The sequence below is a fragment of the Gadus morhua genome, chromosome 14, assembly GCF_902167405.1.
Source record: "Gadus morhua chromosome 14, gadMor3.0, whole genome shotgun sequence".
Lineage (NCBI taxonomy): Eukaryota > Metazoa > Chordata > Actinopteri > Gadiformes > Gadidae > Gadus > Gadus morhua.
The window spans coordinates 2,788,757-2,814,384 of NC_044061.1; the positions used below are offsets into that span (position 1 = coordinate 2,788,757).

The window sequence follows — 25,628 nt, forward strand, 5'->3', positions numbered from 1 at the left end:
AAGTGGAGTCACTTAGAAAAGTTTCAAAGTTCTTTCCAGGTGAAAGGAAATCTGAAGAGGATGAATCGAGCGAATTATCTCAAAGTGGCAAATTGTGGAAAAAAAATACCAATTACTATTTCTTTTCTTTTCTTTCTTTTTAACCGTTTAATGCATCCGCAGTCTACTTTAAAGCATGTTATCAGACCCTCTATGCGTGCATGATGTGATGTGGCTCAGCCCAAACTCTCCTCCCTCCACTAGCCGGCGACACCTCCTGCGCTCCTTCGACCAACGAAGGAGCGCAGCGTGTGTGCGTCACACTGGGAGGAGCGCACAGCAAGCTGGTAAACACACCGACGATGCTGCAACTGGAGACCACCTAAACACGGGTGATATGCGCGTTTCACTTCAGTCTTCGCTCTTCACTTGATCACCGATTACACACACCGGCCGTCGGGCGGTGCAGGATGGCGACAGGCGGCGGTGCGCCCGCTGCGCCTCACCTTGAAGGGCATGCGTCCAATTACACACAGCCTGGCGCGGCCATGAACGCGGCGGCGGCGAATTCCGCCGCGTCTGCCGCTGTGCTCCCCGCTCCCCCTGCAGCCGCAGCGGCCGCAGCGGGGGGCCTCCACCGGGAGCCCATGTACAACTGGCAGGCCACCAAGAGCTCCCTGAAGGAGCGCTTCGCCTTCCTGTTCAATAACGAGCTGCTGAGTGACGTGAGGTTCGTGGTCGGTAAGGGCAGGCAGGCCCAGAGGATCCCGGCGCATAAGTTCGTCCTGGCCGCCGGCAGTGCTGTGTTCGATGCCATGTTCAACGGCGGGATGGCCACCACGTCTGCGGAGATAGAGCTGCCTGATGTGGAGCCTGCAGCGTTTCTGTCGCTGCTCAGGTAGGCCCTGTTTATTTACTGCAACGTTGGTTCATAAATCAACATAGACAGACCGACACAGACAGAAAGAGAGAGGAAGCATACAGACACGGATAGACAGATGGAGACGTACAGTAACCCCAAGGGGGGTCGGCCTCTTTATAGTCCTAAAACAGGCCGACAGGACAGTTTATTACTGCAACGTTGGTTCATAAATCAACATTCACTCAGGTGATTCATCCCGTTCGCCCGAAAGGATTTTTTTTGTAAAACGATGATGCTGGATGTCCTGTCGTGATTCGTCCAGGTTTCTGTACTCTGACGAGATCCACATCGGGCCGGAGACGGTGATGACAACGCTGTACACTGCGAAGAAGTACGCGGTGCCAGCCCTGGAGGGGCACTGTGTAGAGTTCCTAACTAAGCACCTCCGGGCGGACAACGCCTTCATGCTGCTCACCCAGGTGGGTGGTCCTTCAGAACACCGTCTCTCCTCCGTCTGTCGGCCAGATATAGTCTGGGATGGGTATTTATATTTATCATGTGGGTGTGGAGATGAGGAGGATAGAGAAATGCATTCCTCATTTCAAGAGCAGGATCTCTACATTAAACGGCTTTAGTGATGGGATGTAAGGCCTCTCACACGTCTATCACATGATTGAGTCCCATATGGACAACATGGGGGTTATATTGATGTATAGTGCGTGTGCCTTCTGTATATTTTGGCTTGGATATAGGTATATATCCTTGGTTGGTATACATGTATATGCAGGTAAGATATGAGTAGTGGAGTGAATTTGATACACAAAATCTCAAGTTTTCAGCATTCAGAATTATTGTATGAATCTTTTAAAATACTAGAACAAATGTACCTTTAGTGGTCCTTTCATTTAGGTGGGGTTCACTGGGAATATGCAGTAGTTTAATATGTAGGAAGAATTCAATCCAGGGGCGCCCTGGTGGTTCTCCAGTTAGAGAGCGTACCATTAAGGCCTAGTCCCGATCGCAGCGACCCAGATTCGGTTCCTGCCTGTGTTCCTCTGCTCCATGTCTTCTATCTCCCACGCCTTCCTGTCCATCTCACTCTACTACAATAAAAAGGATAAAATCTTAAACAAATCTTTGAAAAAGAAGAATTCAAGGCTCAGGAAAGTCCTTAACCCGTGACCCGTAATCCTCACTGTATCTGATGTTTCTCTTCCCAGGCCAGGCTGTTCGACGAGCCTCAGCTCGCCAGTCTCTGCCTGGACACCATCGACAAGAGCACCGCGGACGCCGTCAACGCAGAGGGGTTCACGGACATCGACCTAGGTAGGTCAGAGGTCACTACCACTCCCCTGGTAAAGCCTGGCTCGCTTCCCCATCATAAACACGTCCACAGAGTAAACACGGAAAAGGAATGTGTGTGTGTGTGTGTGTGTGTGTGTGTGTGTGTGTGTGTGTGTGTGTGTGTGTGTGTGTGTGTGTGTGTGTGTGTGTGTGTGTGTGTGTGTGTGTGTGTGTGTGTGTGTTCCTCAAAATGGATTCCGAGACAATTTGATGGTCTGGATTCACCATTCCGCCCCCGCTCGACCAATAAGAGAAAGAGAGAGAAAGAGAGAGAGACTACTGTGTGTCTCTATGACAGCAGTCCGTCTTTCTACTGACTGACTGACTTGTGACGATAACGACGCTGTGTGTGTTGACTGACTTGTGTCGATAACGACGCTGTGTGTGTTGACTGACGTGTGTCGATAACGACGCTGTGTGCGTTGGCTGACTTGTGTCTAACGACGCTGTGTGTGTTGACTGACTTGTGTCTAACGACGCTGTGCGTGTCTGTGCAGACACTCTGTGCGCGGTGCTGGAGAGGGACACGCTGGGCATCAGGGAGAGCCGTCTGTTCGGGGCGGTCGTGCGCTGGTCCGAGGCCGAGTGCTTCAGGCAGCAGCTGCCGATCACTGCGGAGAACAAGCAGAAGGTTCTGGGCAAAGCCCTCACCCTCATCCGCTTCCCGCTCATGACCGTGGAAGAGTTTGCGGCAGGTAAATGAATACACATTTTGTTTCATTACATTATTCTGTGATATTAACACTCTCATATCACTCACTAGTCTGTTGATTGTGTGAATCAGCAATTCATCTCAAAAATCCAACCAGAGGAATGTCACCAAACACTGCGATAGCTCTTTCTGTTTCAAACCGGTGCAACGTGATGCTGTTCTGCCCTAGCTGACGTGGCACAGTTATGTGACCTCTCAGCTATCTGGTCCAAATGAATCAGAAACGGCGATTGCAGCGATCTCCTTGTTAAACATTGGAGCCCGACTGATTTTTTTTACTCCCCATGTAGGGAGTAAAAAAGGACCGATATTGATTTATCAGCCGATATGTTAAATATCGACACCGTTTCATATCGGCAAACATCGTTGAAGGCCATTATCGGTCGAAAAAAATCGACCAGCCGATATATCGGTCGGGCTCTAGTTTGGATGGTTTCCTCCTTTGGTTGGATTGTTGTAGAGCTGTCATTTTTTTTGTGATTGGATAATCTGTATGTATGAAGATCTTTGTTTTGTATTTGATAAACCTGAACTGTCCAAAACACTACACCGGTAGAAACCAGTTATATATTTTTCCTTGTGCAACAGGGCCTGCCCAGTCTGGAATATTGTTCGATCGGGAGGTGGTAAATCTGTTTCTCCACTTTACAGTAAACCCCAAACCGCGGGTTGAGTACAATGACAGGCCCCGCTGCAGTCTCAGGGGAAAGGAGTGCAGTATTAGTAGATTCCAGCAGGTTGAGAGTCGATGGGGATACAGTGGGACCAGCGACCGCATTAGGTGAGACCCAGGCCCCAGGAAGACTCCATCATGGGCACATTGGAGGCATTTTGAGACCTAAAGGTTTCGAATTTAGGCCCAATCCCATTTCTACCCCTTACCCCTTCCATTTACCCCTCCCCCTTGTTTTGAAGGGGTAAGGGGAAGGGCTAAGGGGTAGAAATGGGATTGGGCGTTATACGCAGCTGATTTTTACACGATTGATGTCTGTAATGTGGACATGGTATTATCGGAAGTTTGATTTGGTGTATTGTAATGAAAGCGTCAAATGTGGTGTATTCAACAAAATTCCAATCCATTTATGAATGTGAATAAAAACGTACTAACGTATGCATTTTAATTTCTCTCTCCAGATTTAATGTCAATAGAAGAATATCAGTAGTTGGGTTTGGCTTATACGGTTCAATACACGGACCCAACGACTACCAGGTCAACATTCAGGTAAACCTCCACGTGACAACCGCACACCGAGAGGAAAGACACCCGCACCCCCCACAACAGCAGCAGCAGCAGCAGCAACACACGCCCTTCAAACCCTTCTCCCCAGACTCATTTAGCTTTCCTTTCCAGATCATCGAGAGTGATAAGAGCCAGACGCTGGGCCAGAACGACACGGGCTTCAGCTGCGACGGCACGGCCAGCACCTTCAGGGTCATGTTCAAGGAGCCCGTGGAGATCCTACCCAACGTCAGCTACACCGCCTGCGCTACGCTGAAGGTGGGTGAACGCCCGCCTGGGCCCCCCCCCCCCCCCCATCCATGATGAGGATGGAGGATCAGGAACTTGTTAAATGTGCTGAAATGGATACGATCATTGTTAATAAAAGTTAGAAGCTTTATTTTGAAAAGCCTTTTTTAAGAAAGGGATTTCATATACTTTTGCGTAAACGTCCTTATTCAGAGTTTATGTCAATGCTATGGAATCCTGTGGCGACACCAATGCATTCCCTTCCCCCCCCCCCCCCCCAGGGTCCGGACTCCCACTACGGTACCAAAGGTCTGAAGAAGGTGAGCCACGAGTCGGGGCCCGGCCCCAAAACCACCTTCTTCTTCTTCAGCTCGCCAGGCAACAACAACGGTACCTCGGTAGAGGACGGCCAGATCCCCGAGATCATTTACTACATCTGATGTCCTCCAGGGGGGGGGGGGGGGGGGGGCAGCCCACCCAGGGGCCTCTGCGCCGGTGGGGGCTGCAGGGCTAGACAGACCCTGGCTCTCCACATCCATGTGGACGGTTCCAGAGTTGTGTGTTTCTACTTGTGGATGGGATGCTATGTCTAACTGTAGTGTTTCTCCCCAATCATCTTCTTTTGATTGTATTTTTTTGTCGATGTATGTTCATTGTTTCGTTTTTTTATATCATGCAAAACTAGTCACAGAAACACAGGATTTATGGGTGACAAGGTTTAATTTGCTTTAGTTCAAGGGCCAGTGGGAATTTGTAGGTGATCAATACTTTGGTTTTAGGTTGGAGGTGAAATTGATTGTATGCTGTAGACTTGTCATTATTACTCAAAGGCACGACCAGACAGCCAAGGTACATGTGTAGTTTATCTCTTTAAATCCTCATATACACTCAACATTGCCTTGTCTTATTCTTTTGGATCGTCTTTGCAGACCAGCTCAGAAGCTCTGTAGACACGTTTTCTTTTTTTCTATGTGCACCAGCAGCATCACTCATTCAGCTGTAGTTTAAGTGTTTTTTAGTCCATGGATGCGGCTCAATGTGTATATACTGGTACGAGATTGCTTGTGGTACAAACTAATTTATGATGCCATATTGTTTTCTAAGCACTTAACATGTAATAAAACCATCTTTGACACTTTATTTTTGCAATGAGAAATATTTTTATCAAATTTAAACAAAACCGAGTTTAGTTTTCCCTATTTAATTGCTGAAGAGCTGGATGCGTATTCTTGTCACTAGGTGGCGCCATAAGATCCCACTTATCGACAAGATAAGCGCCATATCAACGGTGCGCTATAATTGTCAACTACTTTCTAGAGTAGACCTTACTAGTACTTTAGAGACTTATTTTTAACGATAAAACGTTCCTGTTTAGTCACAGTATAAATATTACCTACATATAAAACTCCAGATGTGCACAACTTATTTTGCACCTTACCACACCTGGCCTGAATGTTAAGTACAATAGTTTATTAGGGCTGGTTGATCTTGAATTCATTACCAGGGTAATGTAGATATGGATAGATCATGATACCGTCATGTTAATGATCTGGTCAAGGAATTGACAGGGAATTGTTAGATTAACAAATAAAATCATGGAATATTTTATTTACAATGATCTCAGTAAACTTGTATACAGAGGATTTCAAATGAGCCCCAAAACCACAATAAATATTAGTTTTATTTTCTTTCCCATATTTCCAAAAACATGTCTAATATCCCATATATTTTGCAAGCAATGTTTTTAAATTCCAAGGAGCAGAGTCAGTATGGAGGGCCGGGGGTGACCATCACTCAAAGGAGATCTCATCGTTCGTCACTGTGTCGTCGTCGTCTTCGTCGTCATCACGCACCCCTGGCCCCGGGTCGTTCAGTATAGCCTCAAGCTCTGGGTCGTAGAAATCTTTATCCGAGTCCTCGGTCGCTGGTTCCGAACGTTTCAGCTCCTCTGAGGAACCCGGGTCCGTGTTCAGGTCTGCGTCTGGGTGAGGTTCCTCTGGGGGCCCCTGGTCCGTCGTCGGGTCCACCTCGGGCCGAGGTCCCTCTCTAGGTTCCTCTGTGGGTCCCTGGATGGTGACGGCCTCCGAGGAGGCGGGGCTACTGAGATCGGCGCTCAAGTCCTCCGCAGGCACCACGATCTCTCTCTTGGGGAGGAGGAAGTCCAGCGGGGCGAGGATGGTGTCCTCGTCCATACAGCCCAGGCTGCCGTACTTGTGGACCTGGGTCGGGGGTACACCTGGTGGACGGGGAAACGGTCAGGCTTAATGAAGAGAACTCCAGGAGAAATAACAACATTTACCAGAGTTATGCTTTTCAATCGATCAATACGGTTTTAAGTTGATTGTATACTGTGAACTTGTCATTAATATTCAAAGGCACTACCAGACAGCCAAGCTACATGTGTAGTTTGTTTCTATAAATACTCACATACACTCAACATTGCCTAATTCTTTTGGATCGTCTTTGCAGACAAGACGGGAAAATAAATCTTAAAACCCTCCCCATGGTATTTACCCAGTATCAGGGCCAGCTGGGCGGGGGGGAAGAGGACCTGCAGGCAGCGGTTGAGGAAGGGCACCAGGTCTTCAGCATACGCACAGCAGAACTGAACGAACAGCTCCTTCTCCCGGACGCTGAAGGCCGTCTCCTCAGCCCGGTGGAACACCAGGATCAGCTTGGTCACCTGGGGGGGAGAAAGGGGGAGAGGGAGAGAGGGAGAGAGGGGGAGAGCGAGACAGAGAGATAGAGAGAGAATGTATTTAAAGCAGAATCTCTTCAGAAAGAGATTCAGCGACATCTTAATTAAGCAAAATAATGGCCATGAAGAGTGTAAAACTAATTAATTGTGATTTCAGGAAATCAAAAACAAAAGGAAAAAGGAAAAGGAAAACAAAAAAGCTGAACAAAAGCCGACAAACCAAGAACAACATCTAGGTGGACGTGCTTTTGTTTATGTCACAAACAACCCAGCATTAAAAATATTGTGGCTTTCTGTTTTTTTGTAAAATCCCAAGTGTGAGTCCTCGTCGTTACCTTCATCAGGGCGTCCTCCAGGTACAGGCCGACGTCCTGGGCCAGCCCGATGGGGCAGCACAGCCGCAGGTCGTTGAAGGCCGTCAGGATGTGGTTCAGGAAGCACGCCAGGGGCTGGAAGTCCAGCAGGGACATGGGGGGCTGCAGGGTGCCGGGCTGGGTGCTGGGGGCCACGGCCGGGATGGCGCCCCCCAGCATGGAGGGCAGCGATATCAGGGTGTAGTGGTTCATGTCCTCCTGGAACTTGTCCGCCGCCTCCTGCACGGCCTGGTGGAAGGTCTCCCCGGCCACCCTCTGGAACATTGGCGCCAGTTGCCCGCGGAAGTCCGCGCCCACCCTGCTGAAGGAGAGGCCGAAGTACATGCACTGTCCGAGCAGGGACTCCAGCCGGCTGCCCACGCCACGCTGGAGGTCCCGGTCCAGGGTCTCCAGGAACTCGGCCACCTTCTGCACCACCCAGCCGTGGAAGATGGCGCCCTCGTTGACCGCCTGGCCCCCGGGGGCCAGCAGGGGGTCCTCGTCGCTGAAGATGGCCCGGTACTGGGTGATGATGTCGAAGAGGTGCACGCGGCAGGCCTCGATGGTCTTAGTAATGTGGAAGTAGGGGTCGTCGGCGGGGACGGCGCCGGTGATGGAGTGCAGCCAGGTGCCTCGCGCCTGGAGGAACTTGACGCGGAGCTCCGCCTCCGTGAACACGTCCATCCTGCGGAGGTAGCCGATGACCCGGAGGCAGACGGGCAGCTGGGAGTTGCTGCGCAGCTGTTGCAGGAGCTGGTTCAGCATGAGCTGGGACGACTGGCGGACCTCGTGGACGATGCCCTGGGGACAGACACCGGGTTAGAGGGGGGGGGGTACATTAGGGATGCTCCTATTTATCGGCCCGACATCGAATCAGCCGATACCCCGCCCATACATATACAGACATTCAGCGATGGCAGTGGCCAGTGTTTATCTGTTTTTTATATTTACATTTAGGGCCTTTAGCAGATGTTTTTATCAAAAGCCACTTACAATAAGTCAGAAGAAATGTGTCGGAAGAAAGAGAAATAACAATATATCGCTGTGAGTGGGTACAGTAAGGATGTTCATAGAACCAAGTGCCAAGCATTAACAATCGCTAGGTTAACCCATTCCCCGTAGACAACAAAGATAGCTAGGATAAGACACATAGCTGTGGATTCGCATACATTTAAAAGAAGGGATTTTTCACCAAAATAATCGTTCTGATATGAAACAAGCTTACATGTTGGTGATACCCGAAATATTAAACCTGAGCAGGTTCTCTGGTGGTCTGATTCTTGGTGGCCCTAACCTGGATGACTGGCAGCGAGGAGTGCTTCTTCTCCAGCCTCTTGACGTACGCAGCCAGCTCCAGGGCCTCCTCGTAGTAACCGTTCCTGACGCAGGTGTCCATCAGCTGGGGGATCTCCAGGATCTCCAGGATCTCAGTGTGTCGGTTCAGCGTCAGGCTGTTCATTCGCCGGCTGGCCCCGATCTGCTCCGCCTCCTTCATGAACCCCCTGGATGAAGAAAGAGGGATTGAATTTATAGAGCGCTTTTCTCTCGCTCAAAGATGCTTTACACTGAAGGGGGGGGGGTTGCTGCACCAATGTGTAGCACCCACTTGGGTGATGCACGGCAGCCAATATGCGCCAGAACGCTCACCACACACCAGCTTGAGGTGGAGAGTGAGGGAATTAATGAGTCAGACAGGAGGATGATTAGGGGGCCAGATTGAATAAGCCTGGTTTGGCAGTTTTAGCCAAGACACCGGGGAAGCCCCTACTCTTTTCGATAAGTGCCCTGGGATATTTTTTTTACCTCAGTGAGTCACTGAAGAAAGGCATCGAGGCATGGTATTATATCAACACACAAGTGTCAGAACAAAAAACTCACGTACTGTCAAAACTCTCTTTTCATGTGTTATTACATGTATCATCACTGACCTGCATTTCTCCCCAAAACTCGGTAGCTTGTCCAGGAGCTTTGAGACGCTGCTCTCTATCCTGCCGAAGTCCCTGTAGATCTCCTCGGTGCAGTCGGCCGTGCGGATGAAGGTCTTGTAGTTGGAGAAGGCCAGCTCCCGCGTCTGCTGGAGGATCTGGGCTCTCTCCTCCGACAGCCGGTCGGGCTCACGGTTCAGCTTCTCCACCCCGAAGGAGCTGAGCTCGGACAGGTAGGCGGCGAAGTCCGGGTTGTCCCGCCAGTTGTCCGGGAAGCTGTCTTTGAAGATCGAGGCCAGGATGCTCTCGTCCTCCACGTCCACAGACTCCATCGCCCTCTGCTGTGGTAGTGGAGCCTCTCAGTAAAACGCTTTCTACAGACGCTCACTATAATATTAATTAATTATTTTTGACATGACGGTGTACCTTTCATAAAACAAGGGGGATTCTTATGGTTTTGGAACCCTTAAAGCAGCAGGATGTTTGTTATCTTTCGGTATTCCTCGGATTGATTTATCAGTCACGGAGGTTTTCTTTACTTCCGGGTTTCTTCTTCTTCGCTCCTATTTTCTGGTGTGCGATGCTGCCCCCCACAGGCTCCCAGGAGTCTGTTCAATAAACAACATGGTACTGGGATCTGTCTCCACATAAACGTCTGCACCACACTCTGCCAACCGAGTCATTTGAGTGTACGTTTTTAAATGTGTACTGTTAAAATGTAGTCGTCCCTTCCTTTCAAAGGTCATGGGGTCTCCACCTTGAGAATAAGATATTCAAAATACTAATTGATTCGACATCTGTGTCAAGAACTTGGGAAAAGTATATCAATCCCATTTGCTACAATACCAACAAAAGACACAATACTAAAATAATTTTGCTTTGAATGGATTAGTCAAACTATTTAATCAAAGCCAGACCTGAATCAGGATAGTATGAAATAGGAGACAGACTTCATTGTTCACAGCCAGCCACAGAGGCCATTAAATTAACAACCTGTTGACCACCACATACATAAACCATTGTTGCTCTTAAAGGATTTTAAAGGACAAACATGAATAGGATCAAACCATTATATGATAGTAGATGGTAGTCTAGGCATCAAACAATATTTAGCTTGGAACTCACAACCCTCCAAGGCAATTAAAATGAATGCCAGAGGAACACGTTTTAATGGTTGAGCCAATTCATAAAGCACAGTAATACAATACATATTAAAGGGTAACACATTGTGTTTTACAAAAAGTAACATTACAATAAAAATACAATTGCAATTGTAAAATATAAATATGCATATCAATAGTTGTATGGCAAAATACAAAGAATTATTGCAGAAAATAAAAAAGCATGCATGCACACCCACACGCACGCGCGCGCACGCGCGCGCACACGCACGCACACACACACACACACACACACACACACACACACACACACACACACACACACACACACACACACACACACACACACACACACACAGTGGATGTTAACTTCCTTCTGTATCCTGATGCATGTTGCATTCCAAAATGTGCTAAGTTTTCGTTTGTTTTATCAAATTGGATGATTCCAAATCTTAAAATGACTGTCTAACAAATAATATATGTCTAAAATGGATATGATATGTCTGAGCCTGTCTGCAGCGATGCCCTTTTTTGGGCATAACCGGAAGTCGTTGACGGCTTGTGTTTAGTTGCTAAGCTGCGGGACGGTGTTGTGTTGTTGTGTTGTTGTGGGCTCTCCTCCGGCGCACAAAACCTGTTTACCAACAAGTCAACAACAACCGGCTTCCTGCTGAAGAGGTACAACGGATGTACTCTGAGGATCTGGTCGGAGGTGAAGGACCAAACTACAGGAATCTAACTCAAAGTTAGCGAAGAGGCTAATTAGCCTAGCGAGCTAACGCAGTAGCCGCGGACAGTGAGCCAAACTCCTCACCAAGGTACAAACTAACAGTCTGTTTAAAGTATATAACCCAAAAAAGCGACGTGGTGGCATGGTGAACATTGAGTTATATGTGTAAATATATATTTATAAGGACGGATTTACTGGAGTGTGTGTAGTTTGGCTAACTCAGGCTGATTGACAGTTCATTGATTGACAGTTCATCACTCCACTAAATAATGGGTCGACTTCACTTGTCGACTGGATGTTAAATTCTGTTATTAGTTTCTGGTTGTTGTTAGTGAGTGTGAACGTGATGACCTGGTAGTGATACTGACTGAAGTTGTCTTCTTCTGGTTCTCCTGTAGGTCCACATTCCTCCAGTATGTGAACTGGAGGACTGGATGTTGTTGCCATTAATCCCGATCAGCCAAGACGCTAATGAGAGGGGTCACGTTTAATACACCTTAAAACAAAGACGCAAGCCCCCCCCGCTCTGGCACCATGGCTGGGGCCCACGCCACCAAGACCTCCTGGAGACTGCGTGAGTATACACACTGTACTATATGAAATAACTCTACTACTGAGCTGGGACTTATTGAGTATATACTATGCTATATAATTACCCCTAATAATTACACTGTATATACTATATCACTTCTGGTGTATAAACACTACTCTAGAACTATACTATGCTCTACTGTATAAATCTAGACTGAGCTGGGATTGCTTTGCGATGAGCTAAAACGTGTGTGTGTGTGTGTGTGTGTGTGTGTGTGTGTGTGTGTGTGTGTGTGTGTGTGTGTGTGTGTGTGTGTGTGTGTGTGTGTGTGTGTGTGTGTGTGTGTGTGTGTGTGTGTGTGTGTGTGTTCCTGCAGAGGAGTTTGTGGCCCACTCCAGTAACGTGTCGTGCTTGGCTCTGGGGAGGAGCTCAGGCCGTCTGCTCGCTACTGGAGGGGAGGACTGCAAGGTCAACATCTGGGGTGTCAACAAATCAAACTGTATTATGGTAAGGCTACCCTACAGCTGTTTCATTCACATTTCATCCAAAGCGACTTACAATATGTACATTTGTCAGAAGAAAGAGAAACAACAATATATCGTTGTCGCTACAGTAAGGATGTTCATAGAACCAAGTTCCAAGCACTAACAATCACTAGGTTAACGCATTTCCTGAATACAATAAAGATAGCTAGGATAAGAGGCTACACAATGCTGAGTGCTATTACATGTGCATTTTCATGCATGTATTTTTGAACATGCCTTTTTGTACTAGTCATGGGCTTGTGTTCCTCTCGTCAGAGCCTCACTGGCCACAACAACCCGGTGGAGTGCATCCAGTTCAACAGTTCAGAGGAGCAGGTGGCGGCTGGCTCCCAGTCCGGATCTCTGCGTGTCTGGGACTTGGAGGCCGCCAAAAGTAAGAAATGGGATTTGGCCTAAGTCTGTTGTTGTTGTCTGTACCTTATCAAACACTTCTTAATCGATATAACGGCGGCATGGGGCTCAGGAGGTAGAGCAGGATCCCGGCTCATCCCAGCTGAGTGTCGAGGTGTCCCTGAGCAAGGCACCTCACCCTGACTGCTCCTGACCAGCTGGCTGTCGCCCTGCGTGGCTGACTCCGCTGTCGGTGTGTCAATGTGTGCATGAATGGGTGAATGTTGGGCAGTATTGTAAAGCGCTTTGAGTGGCCACTGGTTGGAAAAGCTCTATATAAATTAGGGCTGAACGATTAACCAAATCGAAATCGCGATGTAATAGAACGCGATATGCCAATCGCAAAGGCTGCAAGAAAAAAAAAGACCCCAAAAAAGTATTTTTGTATGTTTTTTTCTTTTCTATTTTTTTGGGGGGGGGTTTACCATTACTGACTGGAGATCAGTAGGATTTTGATTTATTTTTCTTTTACAATTCAATAGTTAAATAAAGATGTCTTATCAATTCATCTCAACACTTCGGCCTGTCCTAAAGGAAAGAGCAGCTTACATGTTGACTGCTACCAATGTTGAGTTGGTCATACTAAAGAATGATTTATTGTTTTTTTAGTGAATAATACAGAACATAAGGAACTTAATAAATTAAATAAATCGCATATTAAATCGCAATCGCAATATTGGTCAAAATAATCGCAATTAGATTATTTCCCCAAATTGTTCAGCCCTTAAACTGCAGTCCATTTACCATTCTTTAAAGCGCTCTAACTCTTTCTATGGCCGTGGGTCTGCGATGGCTGTGTCAGTTGTGTGAAGTAGTGTTGTTGTGTGATTCCTCTCAGTCCTGCGTTCTCTCTCGGGACACAAGGCCAATATCACCAGCCTGGACTTCCATCCGTTTGGGGATTACTTGGCCTCCGGCTCCATGGACACAAACATCAAGGTGTGTGTTAAAGACTGTTCTATTGCGTAAACCTTCTCTTGGCTTCCTCCAGTTAAACCTTTCGTTGTTGTGGTTGCTTCCTCTCAGGTCTGGGATGTGCGAAGAAAGGGGTGTGTCTTCACGTATAAGGTAAGTCAGTATCCATGGGAACGGGTCCTTTGATACACCTGTCATTGTCTATTGAAAACATTTTCACCTAAAATGAATTTGTACTGTAAGCAGTTTACCTTTTGGATCTATGGTTTGTTTATCTCATCAAGTTGGCTACTAGCCTGCTGCTAATTTGGTCTCTAATTTGCCTTTTTGTTATCGGTGAGTGCCGGGCGGCTGAATAGCTAATCCTACAGATTAGTGCGTCGCATGCGTCGAGACACCGACTGTCTTGTGTCTGACTCCTGTCTCCTGTGTGTCTAAATCCTTATCCAAAGGATGATGTTTTGAGTCTGTGTTTTGTAAAAATCATGGCTAGGTTCAATGGAAGGTAAACGCTTCAATCTATTGATGCCTCAGAGCACATGATACAGACAACCGTATTATTAAACCAGAACCCTTTTACCCATCTGCCCTCTGCCCTATGCGTCTCCACGGACTGCATTTCAATGGGATGTTCTTCTCAGACTAATGGAGTTACCAGACCTTTTGTGCTCTGCCGACCCCTCTTTGGTATTTGTTGTTTCTTCCTCCAGAGCCACAGTCAGGCGGTGAGGTATCTCGCTTTCAGTCCAGACGGCAAATGGCTGGCGTCCGCTGGGGACGACAGCACTATTAAGGTAACCACATCTGCAATCTCCTTTTAGTTAGGAAGCCTTGTTTAGGTTTTGGAAATTGATGTTGACCAAATAAGATTAAACTCTTATAAAGCATAAGTACGCGAGCCCATAATTATAGATTAAATATTTTGTCTTGTCTCTCAGCTGTGAGGACCTGACTGGATGTGCTCTGCTCGTTATGTCTGTCTCTCAGCTGTGAGGACCTGACTGGATGTGCTCTGCTCGTTATGTCTGTCTCCCAGCTGTGAGGACCTGACTGGATGTGCTCTGCTCGTCATGTCTGTCTTTCAGCTGTGAGGACCTGACTGGATGTGCTCTGCTCGTTATGTCTGTCTCCCAGCTGTGAGGACCTGACTGGATGTGCTCTGCTCGTTATGTCTGTCTCTCAGCTGTGAGGACCTGACTGGATGTGCTCTGCTCGTCATGTCTGTCTCTCAGCTGTGAGGACCTGACTGGATGTGCTCTGCTCGTTATGTCTGTCTCTCAGCTGTGAGGACCTGACTGGATGTGCTCTGCTCGTCATGTCTGTCTCTCAGCTGTGAGGACCTGACTGGATGTGCTCTGCTCGTCGTGTCTGTCTCCCAGCTGTGAGGACCTGACTGGATGTGCTCTGCTCGTCGTGTCTGTCTCTCAGCTGTGAGGACCTGACTGGATGTGCTCTGCTCGTTGTGTCTGTCTCCCAGCTATGGGACGTGACCGCGGGGAAGACCATCACGGAGTTCACCGCCCACACGGCCGCAGTCAACATCATCCAGTTCCACCCCAACGAGTACCTGCTGGCGTCGGGCAGCTCAGATAGGTAACCCGGGGCTCCGGCCCCCAGGTGGATCCTGTGTTTAACGTGGCGTTCCCTCGCTGCTACATGACGTCCTCTGTGTTCCAGAACCATCAAGCTGTGGGATCTGGAGAAGTTCAAGATGATCGGCTCGTCCGACGTGGAAACCGGCGCGGTCAGGTGTGGACCGTGGCACTTTAGAGTTCTCTCTTATGATTCTTTTCCGGTTTCACAAGATGGAGATTTGAGCTGAAAGTTGAAATGAAGCAGGTGGGAGTGTGGTGACTGGTTTGGTGACTGTGTCTGAGTGTGGGGACTGGTTTGGTGAGTGTGGTGACTGGTTTGGTGGCTGTGGTCTGAGTGTGGTGACTGATTTGGTGGCTGTGGTCTGAATGTGGTTACTGGTTTGGTAGCTGTGTCTGAGTGTGGTGACTGGTTTGGTGGCTGTGTCTGAGTGGTGACTGGTTCGGTGGCTGTGGTCTGAGTGTGGTGACTGGTTTGGTGGCTGTGTCTGAGTGTGGTGACTGGTTCGGTGGCTGTGTCTGAGTGTGGTGACTGGTTTGGTGGCTGTGGTCTGAGTGTGGTGGCTGTGTCTGAGTGTGGTGACTGGTTCGGTGGCTGTGTCTGAGTGTGGTGACTGGTTTGGTGGCTGTGGTCTGAGTGTGGTGACTGGTTTGGTGGCTGTGTCTGAGTGTGGTGACTGGTTCGGTGGCTGTGTCTGAGTGTGGTGACTGGTTTGGTGGCTGTGGTCTGAGTGTGGTGACTGGTTTGGTGGCTGTGTCTGAGTGTGGTGACTGGTTCGGTGGCTGTGTCTGAGTGTGGTGACTGGTTTGGTGGCTCTGTCTGAGTGTGGTCCTCTCTCCCCCCCCCAGGTGCGTCGTCTTCGACCCTGACGGTGGCTGCCTGTACTCCGGGGCCTCCGACTCGCTGCGGGTCTACGGCTGGGAGCCCGACCGCTGCTTCGACGTGGTGCCCGTGGGCTGGGGCAAGGTGGCCGACATGGCCATCTGCCACGACAAGCTGGTGGGTCCGGCCCCCGGGGGCCGATGGGTCACCGTCGGGGGCAGTGGGGGCGTGTGTTGGGGATAGGATGTATGGGGATTGATCTGTACATGTTGACCAATAAGTGACCATATACGTTGGATCCTTGGGAGATCTTATTCCCCCATTTGAGGCTGGTAAGGGGACGCAGGCAAAACGCACACAATACGCACTTATTGTATGGAACACACTTATTGCACGTTGTACGTCCTTAAAAATAGTACTTAGCATCTTACCCTAGCTATCTCTGTTGTGTACGTGGAATGGGTTAACCTAGTGATTGTTAGTGCTTGGCACTTGTTTCTATGAACATCCTTACTGCACCGATATTGCTGTTTCTATTTCTTCTGACAAATGTACTCACTGTAAGTGAGTCGCTTTGGATAACTGCTAAATGTTAAATAACATGACAACGCCTCAGAGGCCCGTGTTTTGACAGTACGTCAATATGCTGTCCAAACCCCCATGATTCACTCTGGGCCCCCGCTCCGCAGATCGGCCTGTCCCACCAACAGACCAACGTGTCCTCCTACCTGGTGGACCTGACCAGGGTCAAGAGGCCCGGGGGCGCCGTGGTCCAGCCCACAGAGCCCTCCCCCAAGGGGTCCACCCTGCGACGCAGCTACGAGCGACCCATGACCACCTGCAGCGGCCCTCAGAGGTACCCCAGCCGGGCCCCGTGGTCATACTGTAGTCTCCACGGTAACACAGCCGGGCCCCGTGGTCATACTGTAGTCTCCACGGTAACACAGCCCGGCCCCCTGTTCATACTGTAGTCTCCACGGTAACACAGCCGGGTCCCATGTTCATACTGTAGTCTCCACGGTAACACAGCCGGGCCCCGTGGTCATACTGTAGTCTCCACGGCAACACAGCCGGGCCCCGTGGTCATACTGTAGTCTCCACGGTAACACAGCCTGGACCCCTGTTCATACTGTAGTCTCCACGGTAACACAGCCGGGCCCCCTGTTCATACTGTAGTCTCCACGGTAACACAGCCGGGCCCCCTGTTCATACTGTAGTCTCCATGGCAACACAGCCGGGCCCCCTGTTCATACTGTAGTCTCCACGGTAACACAGTCGGGCCCCCTGTTCATACTGTAGTCTCCACGGTAACACAGCCGGGCCCCGTGTTCATACTGTAGTCTCCACGGTAACACAGCCGGGCCCCGTGTTCATACTGTAGTCTCCACGGTAACAGAGCCGGGCCCCCTGTTCATACTGTAGTCTCCATGGTAACACAGCCGGGCCCCCTGTTCATACTGTAGTCTCCCCGGTAACACATGTATGTTCTCCCCCCCCCCCCCCCCCCCCCTCCCAGGGTGAAGCAGAGCTCAGAGTCGGAACGACGCAGCCCCAGCAGTGAAGACGAGAAGGAGGAGAACGAGTCCGCTGCCGAGATCCGGAACGCCGACGACTACCACGAGATCTTCCAGCCGAGGAACGCCATCTGTGGGTGACCTCCTCCGGGGAGAACCATGAGAACCCTTTAGATGGTTGCACTTTATATGAGATTAAACTCCCCGCTCTCGTTCCCTTCCAGCGCGCTCTCCTCCCAAGCCCGGGGACCTGTTCCCTGCCCCTATGGAAGATGGTGATGATCTATATTTTCCTTCTCCTAACACATTCAACTGCTGAGTTTATTATTGATCCTCTGTAGCAAAACTGTTTGACTTGTGCTAACACGCACCAATGTGTTAATGTGCTGTCCCTGCAGAGACCTTCATAGTGAGAGCCAGCTCGGTGAAGGAAGCTATGACCCCCATGCCTGAGAAGCAACAGGTGGGTTTGTTTTGGTGTTGTTCGTTGTGTATGACGTCTTATCGTTTTAAAATAAGTATAAACAGTGGAAGGAATGATGCATTCCTAATGCAAACAAATATCCAAAAATTTGCAAGTTCAGTTTCGACATGACTCAGATGCGTTCAATATGGGGTACTTAATGTGTTATGGTATGAATGAACCAGGGGTTTTCAAAGTTTTGATGGCTAAGGGCCAATTTAGGAACCCAGAATTTGAGGCCCCCAAAGGAAACAGTGCAAGTGAGGTGAGGTCCAAATCACGAAACTGAGGTTCATCCTTTCAAAGTAATGGACAGTCGGATTAAAACTAACAAATGTAACAGGATTTAATTGAAAGCTAGAGCGAGTCGACTTTTCTCTTTATATATATATTTTTTTGTTTAAATTAATATTGATGTAATAATAATAATAATACAAAAAAAAAAAATATATATATATTTATTTACATACTTACATCTGTCTGTCATTGAGGGCCGGCAGGAATGTTTCTGCGGGCCGTCATTGGCCCGCGGGCCGCACTTTGAGAACCAATGGTATAAAGCCTCACAGCCTCATCCCCCTCCCCCAGCTAAAGAAGCACCCCATCGCCATGTCGACCCCCGTCCAGAGGGTTGAGCCCACCGTCGTCTCCGCCCCCCCGCGCCCCACCGCCACCGCCACCATGACCACGACGACCACACACACGGTCGCCCGGCCCACGGCCTCCGACCCGCACCCCCCCGGGCCCCAGTCCCCCCGGGCCCCCCCCCAGGCTACCACGGCCGCCGCCAAGCCCAGAGCCCCGCCCCCCATCAACATCATCCCCTCCTCCAGGAAGGAGCCCATCGGACTCAACGTGGCGGACTTCAGACCGGTGGGCTGGGGGGGGCGGGGGGGCGTCACCTGGGGCTGCTCCGTTATTAAATCATAACCACGATGACTTTGGTCAATATTGAAATCACGATTTTTCAAACGATTATTTTTGATTTTGTCTCCTTAAAAAATTTCTCCTTCAAAAAAAATGCACAAAATGGTAAAAAATTAAATGTTCAAATCTAAAATAATGTACAGATATGTGTCCAGCTGTTCTGCACTTCCTTTAAAACATTGAATGAAAAAAAAAATGAACAAAAATCGAAAACTAGATTATATAAGTTGTGTGATCGTTTGACGTCACCGGAGCGATCTAACCGGTTCTCTCCCCCCCCCCCCCCCCCCCCTGCGCTCCAGAACTCGTTCCACAAAGGGCCCGAGGTGCTGGGGGACGAGGAGGCACAGTCCCAGATCAAGAAGGGCCACGACACCATGTGTGTGATGCTGAGCAGCCGGCAGAAGAACCTGGAGGCCGTGAAGGCCGTGTGGGGCAGCGGTGACGTCAAGGTGAGGCTGCTGCTGGCCCCCCGACACGCAGAGAGGGAGCCCCCCCCCCAGGCCTCGCTGAACCAGACAGTGTCCTGCACCAGTGGGGAGCCCCCCAGGCCTCACTGAGCCAGGCAGTGTCCTGGAGCAGTGGGGAGACCCCCCCCCAGGCCTCACTGAACCAGGCAGTGTCCTGGAGCAGTGGGGAGACCCCCCCCAGGCCTCACTGAACCAGGCGGTGTCCTGCACCAGTGGGGAGACCCCCCCCCAGGCCTCACTGAACCAGGCAGTGTCCTGCAGTGGTAGCCCCTGCATTGGTGGATGATTGGTCCCTTTTTAAGGGCGGCATGTGACTCAGGAGGTAGAGTGGGTTGGCTGAAGGTTGCTAGTTGAGTGTCGCGGTGTCCCTGAGCGAGACCCCTCACCCTGACTGCTCCCGGCGAGAAGGCGTGGCTGACTCCGCCGTCGGTGTGTGAATGTGTTCACGAACGGGTGAATGTTAGGAAATGTTTTAAAGCGCTTTGAGTGTCCACTGGTTAAAAGAACACAACATAAATGCAGTCCGTTTACCATTTCATTTGGGGGGGGGGGGGGTTGCTGTGATGTCAGTCGATGACTTGTGTGTAGAAGTGAAGGGTCGTCCCTCTGTCTCCGTTGTGACGGCGTCTCTCTTTGGCTCCTCCCACCAGAACTGCCTGGACATGGCGGTGGCCATGAACGACCGCTCCATCGTGGTGGACCTCCTCAACATCGTCAACCTCAAACCGTGAGAGAGACACACTCACACGCACACGCACATACGCACACACACACACAAACACACACACACACACACCCCCCTTGGTGTTTGCCTTGAGTGTAGAGAGTCCTCCTCAGGTCTGTAACCGTGCTTCTGTCCCAGGGTGCTGTGGAAGCTGGACCTGTGTACGTCCATCCTCCCCCAGATTGAAGAGCTGCTGCAAAGCAAATATGAGAGGTGAGTGAGCGGGTCTCATGTTCCCACAAACTTTAAGGATGAACACGGTTAGATTGGGATCGCAACAACATCATCATCCTTCCGGCAGCTCTTCAAACCAGCAGCTGTGTTGACGTGTCTGATAAACACACAGATCACATTTCTGCTGTAGGCTTACATAAGGTCTGGTGAATTTGCATGTCAGTGAGTTGCAGGACGACTTTGTCAGAAAGACGCTTTGACTGACGTCTGAAGTAAATTGTTGAGGAATGATAATGCCTGTACTTCCTGGTGGGTTACGTAACATATTTTTATTATGATCTTTCTTTTATAAACGCTCCGTTGATACTGGCTTGCTTTACTTTGCTTCTGTCATTTGTAATTTGCTGTTCCCAGGCCCTCAACCGTCTAACACTGTGTGTGTGTGTGTGTGTGTGTGTGTGTGTGTGTGTGTGTGTGTGTGTGTGTGTGTGTGTGTGTGTGTGTGTGTGTGTGTGTGTGTGTGTGTGTGTGTGTGTGTGTGTGTGTCCAGTTACGTCCAGACGGGTTGCATGTCGCTGAAGCTGATCCTGAAGCGCTTCTGGCCGCTCATCTCGGAGACGCTGAAGGCCCCGCCCTCTCTGGGCGTCGACATCACCAGGGAGGAGCGGTGAGTGACAGCGCCGTCTCAGCGTCCCGACGAGCTGGCTGTCGCCCTGATTGGCTGACACCGCCGTCGGTGTGTGTGGATGTGTATGCAAGAATATATGTAGCAAAATTCAAATGGCAATGCAATTTGCAATTCAATAGGTCATTACATTATGCAAATGACAATTCATTATGCAATTTAATGACATCATTTGAAAATAAGTTTTTCAAAGTGTATTTTAATATGCAAAGTGGCGTTGAAATCCTCAATTCAATTTGAAAAAGTTATAACAAACAATATGATAATAATAGCGTTTTGAGGGGTCAGTGGTTAGAGAAGCGCTGTATAAATGCAGTCCATTTGCTGTTGAACTGACCCGATGCTCGTGTGTGTGCACGGTCTCAGGCTCCAGAAGTGCAAGGCGTGCTTCAAGCAGCTGAAGAACCTGAGCAACGTGGTGAAGACCAAGGCCGACCAGGTGGGTCGCCACGGCAGTGCCTTCAAAGAGCTGCAGCTCCTGCTGGCCCCGTTGGACTACTGACCCCCGCCGGCCTACTGACACTGATCCCACAAGAAGAAAGAGGGGAGACCGGGGCCTTAAACCAGCTGCACGCAGCCACGCCTCCCGCCGCCTCGGGGAGCCAATCACGACGTCTCTATCGGGACGGGAGCCGATACTAAATGGACAGTGGTGACTGCGTTTGGAGGCGTCAGCGTTGAAACGCCTCACTGCTTCACTGTCGTTATCGAGGCACTAATGAATCCTGCCAGTATAAATGTGTGTGTCTGTGTGTCGGGGGCGGGGCTCTGTGGGGCCGGCCAATCAGAAACGTATAAGGCCTTGCGTAGTATAGTGGGGAAATGGGACACATCAACGCAACTCGTCATCGCTCGGACAGCATGTTTTAATTTAAACATGCTGTGGAGTCGTGAGACACAAGTAAGGGACAGCCGTTCTTCCTGAGACACGTGATTGCACAAAGCGCTGAAATCTGGGCACTGACGAGTTGATGCTTCAATGTTATTTAAAACATAATCTATCAGGATTATTTTTTACTTGATGAAACTGTATAGAAGCGCTCCTTTTAAATGTAGTTGACAATGAAGATTTTATTTGTTCCTAATAAAACAGTAGAACATGTGAATGTCTTATGTTGAGCATAAAGGGGGTACCCTACATATGATGGGTTGCTGGTATGTTGACAATATCCGACCTACTTATACACACACGTTAACCTCATACATGATATTAACTGTAGGTTTGAGAGCTTATTGAATTGAGTATCGTTTCTCTACTTGGCTTGCATTGCTTTGAATCGTCATTGTTCTTTGTAGCCTAGTTAACAATGTCAGGACTAACACAGGTGTCACTCGTAACACTAGTGATGGGTTTGCTGCTTTGTTAACCAAAGACAAACATGGATGCCCGCATTGTCCTTTGGTTTGTATCCGTGTCGCTGGCATGTTGGAGCTGCAAATACAACTTGTAAACGGAACTGCAGATCTCTTGGATGAATTGCCCCATTCATTTTTACATTCTGATCTACGTTGATGATATTAAATTACAAAAAAGATATAAAAAAAATTACTTATTGATCTGTAAAGAAATCTGTAAAGCAATGTTTAGAGATTTCTAACATTAATGCTTTAATCCAGAAAACCACTGCTCCCATTTAACTTTTTCTTGCCAGGTCAAGTCTTGGCCTCAAACATGGCAGCAACAGGGTCAAAGTAGCGTCTATGTTTATGCTTTAACCATGACGTGTATCACTAGTCTACTATCAATGTACAGGTACATAAAGAGCAGATCAATAATTAGTGTAATGAGAAACACCTGGGTTTGTCCTACACAGATACCTCAGATGAGGTCAAGTTCACGTCCCACAGAATGCAAAGCAGCACAGCCAAAATACAAATGACAAACAAATGATCTGGATCGGGCAGTCAATACACATTTGGTTTCGAGTGTTTATTTAAAAAGGGTTTCATACAAAATCACGGCTAGAAATCTACGACAAAGATAAGCAAGCAGAGCACGACAGACAAGCGTCTCGGGACATTGGGTTAGCGACAATTTACTGACAACACGCTCCACCAGTTCAGTGGTTTCAAAGTCCTAAGCAGTCATATATTATATACACACATACATACGCCCGGCCCGGCTCGGATCACCACTGCATACGCACGCGTCCCGTCCCGTCACGTGGTTTTAGTTTGGTAAGCACCAAGCCACTCATGGAAGAATTCACAGTGCAGGAATGGTCGTTCCTGTCGTGTGTTTTAGAGAACGGAAATTCTTCCATGCGGGGTTGAGGTTGACACTAGTTATTCCCCCCTGTGGATTCAAACCCAAAAATACTAAAGAGATGGTGTTCTCCAGCCTTCTACACTCTTCTATTGCTCATGTCCTATTGGACAGAATATGCCCCATCTTGGATTCAGTGGAGTACCCTGATTGGATAAAAGGAGGCCTTCAGGTAAATGCAAAAAAGATAAACACATCGGCCTCCATTGGAAAGTTTAAGCAAAATAAAAATGTAGATTAAAGCATGTCAAAACATAAATAGATATACCGTATTACCCATACTTTAAAAATCAAGCATAACTTATGTTAATACACATAAACAAACAAAACTAAAGTTTAAAGTGCAACTTTACCATGGAATACTGTAATCGCAAAGTATATACTGTGTTAGGGCATCAGGAAGAAAAAAGGGTTAGCGGCCGTAACCAATGGTTTCCGGACGGAGGCAGAGCTTATCTAAGGTCCAGGAGGGGGGGGGGTGGGGGGGGGGGGTAGTATGGGTTGGTACGGGCAGTTTAACTGCCACTGTAGTCTTTTTGACAGCCACCAGTCAACATCCCCCCTCGGTTTGACTGCTGACGAGGGAAACTTGAAGTTCAGGGTGCTGATGAAGCAGCCTCAGTGGAACTTTAGAAAAAAAAACTAGAGTGAACTGCTGCGGGCGAGAGATTGCTTTGTGTGACAGCCCCCCCGCTCCTCATCACTCCCTCTTCGGCGTTCCCTCCGTCACTCCCTCAAACGTCCTCATCCTGCACTCCCAGAGAGGAGTGAAGCAAAGCAGAGACATGTTGTTTAGGGAGCCGCTACTGGAGTCGTGTCCGTGCTGTACTCTCTCCTGGACGTTCTCCCCCCCGGTTCCTCACGCCGTCAGCTTCAGTCGTCCTGGAACGGCAAGAGAGAAGAAGCATGTGAGCAGGAAGCCACGGAGGGAGGGGTAGGGTTTAGTGCACTGCTGCTCTGTCAAACAGCCCAGAAACATCACGGCCTCTTCACCAAGAACACAAGACACGAGACGAGCACACTCACACCAGAGCACAATCCTGTGTGTAACGCACAAAGAAGCCACACAACGTCATCCATTCAACCGTACAACACACACACATACACACACACACACACACACGCACGCACGCACGCACGCCAACATAAGCCACAGTACCAGAACGCAACGTACTGCACCACTACACACATGGTGCTCCATGTGTGTGCGTGGCTGTGAGTGTGTGTGGGTTTAATATTTCTTTGCAGCGGAGCACAACAGAAGCTTTGTGGATGGCGTCCGGGTTAGCGGTGGGGGGGGAGGAGTTAGACGGGTAGGTCGTGACCGGGTGACATGTGGGCACCATGGCATGCGGAGCGCGGCCATGCTGAGCAACCGACCAGTGGCCGACCCACCTACCTGCCCACTGTCCCCCACCAACGGGCTGCCTCTGTCTACCTGCCTGTCTGTGAACCAATCACAGCACAGCGTCAGGACAAAGAGAGGGGGGAAGGGGGACGCGCGCTGACCCATCGCGGCCGTCGCCGGTCGTTGAGATGGAGTGCGCGTGTGTCTGAGTGCGTGTGTGTGTGTACCTGTCGAGAGTTGAGACTGGGAGCGTCTGCGCGTGCTGGGGGTCCGGGAGGTGGAGGAGAGGGTGGAGCCGGCGCTGCTGGCCCGAGAGATGGGGAGCGGCACCGGTGTCACGGGCGGAGAGTCCAGCTGCAGAGGTCAGAGGTCAAACGTGACTCCATATCATCGTTGTGATCGATATACCTTCAAGTCACAACTCAAAACTCACCTGTTCAAACTCGCACACAACGTCTAACTGATCACTGTCTTTTTTTTTTTTTTTCTTCTCACAATGTCTTGTTTTTACACGATTTATGATGACTTTATGCTCTGTAAGGTGACCATGGGTGCCTTGAAACGCACCTCTAAATGAAATGTATTATTATTATTATTATAGATCACTAGAAGGGTTTCATGTGCTTCCTCATCAGGTGTACAACTAATTCAGACGCAACATGGATCAATGTTTCAGACTTTGTAAATGTAATCAGTTATCTGTTGGAGAACCATTATACCATTCAGGGCATTCAGCAGACGCTTCTATCCAAAGCAACTTATATTATTATTAATTACATTTGTCAGAAGAAGGAGAAACAACAATATACCGCTGTCGGTACAGTATTGATGTTCATAGAAACAAGTACCAAGCACTTACAATCGCTAGGTTAACCCATTCCCCATATACAACAAAGATAGCTAGGACAAGACGCTACATAGTACTGAGTACTATTTTTAAGTGCCAGGACGTACCACACACAATACGTGCTTACATCCGAGTATGGGACTAGATTGTGAACATCAGAAGGTGGAGCGAATGCGCTACAGTCCCACACCACAGGTAGACGAGCAGAGGGGACAGAGCAG

At 49.1% G+C, this 25,628-nt stretch overlaps 4 protein-coding genes across 26 annotated transcripts in view; 2 read left to right on the plus strand and 2 right to left on the minus strand.

Moving 5' to 3' along the window:
* Nucleotides 1-285: 285 nt before the first annotated feature.
* LOC115558724 (BTB/POZ domain-containing protein 1) lies at nt 286-5,505 on the plus strand. Of its 4 annotated transcripts, none has more exons than XM_030377122.1 (8): nt 287-877; nt 1,164-1,320; nt 2,062-2,167; nt 2,683-2,880; nt 3,486-3,678; nt 4,032-4,119; nt 4,249-4,395; nt 4,647-5,505. In XM_030377122.1, exons 1-8 carry the CDS (start codon nt 450-452, stop codon nt 4,803-4,805), a joined length of 1,476 nt encoding a protein of 491 aa, XP_030232982.1. In that variant the 5' UTR covers nt 287-449; the 3' UTR covers nt 4,806-5,505. The 4 variants fall into 4 exon arrangements, with proteins under 4 accessions (XP_030232981.1, XP_030232982.1, XP_030232983.1 ...); XM_030377123.1 differs by having other exon boundaries at nt 3,549-3,678; XM_030377121.1 differs by having other exon boundaries at nt 286-877; nt 3,549-3,678; nt 4,032-4,395.
* Nucleotides 5,506-5,940: 435 nt separating this feature from the next.
* cog8 (component of oligomeric golgi complex 8) lies at nt 5,941-9,923 on the minus strand. 3 transcript variants are annotated; one of them, XM_030377117.1, is made up of 6 exons: nt 9,768-9,923; nt 9,345-9,682; nt 8,711-8,918; nt 7,399-8,217; nt 6,880-7,048; nt 5,941-6,601 (listed from the first exon to the last, which is right to left on the minus strand). In XM_030377117.1, the coding sequence occupies exons 2-6, from the start codon at nt 9,671-9,673 to the stop codon at nt 6,156-6,158; spliced, it is 1,971 nt and encodes a 656-aa protein (XP_030232977.1). In that variant the 5' UTR covers nt 9,674-9,682; nt 9,768-9,923; the 3' UTR covers nt 5,941-6,155. The 3 variants fall into 3 exon arrangements, with proteins under 3 accessions (XP_030232977.1, XP_030232979.1, XP_030232976.1); XM_030377119.1 differs by having other exon boundaries at nt 9,345-9,679; nt 9,768-9,920; XM_030377116.1 differs by having other exon boundaries at nt 9,345-9,920.
* A 1,057-nt stretch (nt 9,924-10,980) lies between these two features.
* katnb1 (katanin p80 (WD repeat containing) subunit B 1) lies at nt 10,981-22,048 on the plus strand. 2 transcript variants are annotated; one of them, XM_030377028.1, is made up of 20 exons: nt 10,981-11,280; nt 11,591-11,766; nt 12,101-12,231; nt 12,525-12,642; nt 13,498-13,598; nt 13,686-13,727; nt 14,285-14,368; nt 15,052-15,167; nt 15,252-15,323; nt 16,016-16,166; nt 16,679-16,845; nt 17,506-17,636; nt 17,728-17,778; nt 17,902-17,966; nt 18,555-18,839; nt 19,196-19,345; nt 20,014-20,090; nt 20,226-20,300; nt 20,812-20,928; nt 21,313-22,048. In XM_030377028.1, exons 2-20 carry the CDS (start codon nt 11,727-11,729, stop codon nt 21,446-21,448), a joined length of 2,109 nt encoding a protein of 702 aa, XP_030232888.1. In that variant the 5' UTR covers nt 10,981-11,280; nt 11,591-11,726; the 3' UTR covers nt 21,449-22,048. The 2 variants fall into 2 exon arrangements, with proteins under 2 accessions (XP_030232888.1, XP_030232889.1); XM_030377029.1 differs by lacking the exon at nt 18,555-18,839.
* A 797-nt stretch (nt 22,049-22,845) lies between these two features.
* The window catches only part of kifc3 (kinesin family member C3), a 28,745-nt gene continuing 25,962 nt past the window's right edge, over nt 22,846-25,628 (minus strand). For 16 of the 17 annotated variants that reach the window (XM_030377013.1, XM_030377018.1, XM_030377025.1 and 13 more), the window contains 3 exons: nt 24,788-24,914; nt 24,612-24,658; nt 22,846-24,094 (listed from right to left, as the gene is read on the minus strand). In XM_030377013.1, coding sequence (XP_030232873.1) covers nt 24,086-24,094; nt 24,612-24,658; nt 24,788-24,914 — 183 coding nt within the window. In that variant the 3' untranslated portion in view covers nt 22,846-24,085. The remainder of the gene's footprint in view (nt 24,095-24,611; nt 24,659-24,787; nt 24,915-25,628) is intronic. The other variant, XM_030377012.1, reaches the window with a different exon arrangement.

What these genes read in the sequence shown, in the direction of transcription:
- LOC115558724 (XM_030377120.1), top strand. Translation starts at nt 450, where the DNA reads ATGGCGACAGGCGGCGGTGCGCCCGCTGCGCCTCACCTTGAAGGGCAT. An exon ending in GTTCACGGACATCGACCTAG is followed by an intron (nt 2,168 to 2,682) that starts GTAGGTCAGAGG and finishes GTGTCTGTGCAG; the next exon opens with ACACTCTGTGCGCGGTGCTG. An exon ending in CGTGGAAGAGTTTGCGGCAG is followed by an intron (nt 2,881 to 3,485) that starts GTAAATGAATAC and finishes CTTGTGCAACAG; the next exon opens with GGCCTGCCCAGTCTGGAATA.
- cog8 (XM_030377117.1), bottom strand. Translation starts at nt 9,673, where the DNA reads ATGGAGTCTGTGGACGTGGAGGACGAGAGCATCCTGGCCTCGATCTTC. An exon ending in CCTCGCTGCCAGTCATCCAG is followed by an intron (nt 8,218 to 8,710) that starts GTTAGGGCCACC and finishes GTCTGTCCCCAG; the next exon opens with GGCATCGTCCACGAGGTCCG. An exon ending in CCAGCTGGCCCTGATACTGG is followed by an intron (nt 6,602 to 6,879) that starts GTAAATACCATG and finishes CCCGTCCACCAG; the next exon opens with GTGTACCCCCGACCCAGGTC.
- katnb1 (XM_030377028.1), top strand. Translation starts at nt 11,727, where the DNA reads ATGGCTGGGGCCCACGCCACCAAGACCTCCTGGAGACTGC. An exon ending in GGACTTGGAGGCCGCCAAAA is followed by an intron (nt 12,643 to 13,497) that starts GTAAGAAATGGG and finishes GATTCCTCTCAG; the next exon opens with TCCTGCGTTCTCTCTCGGGA. An exon ending in GGTGTGTCTTCACGTATAAG is followed by an intron (nt 13,728 to 14,284) that starts GTAAGTCAGTAT and finishes TTCTTCCTCCAG; the next exon opens with AGCCACAGTCAGGCGGTGAG.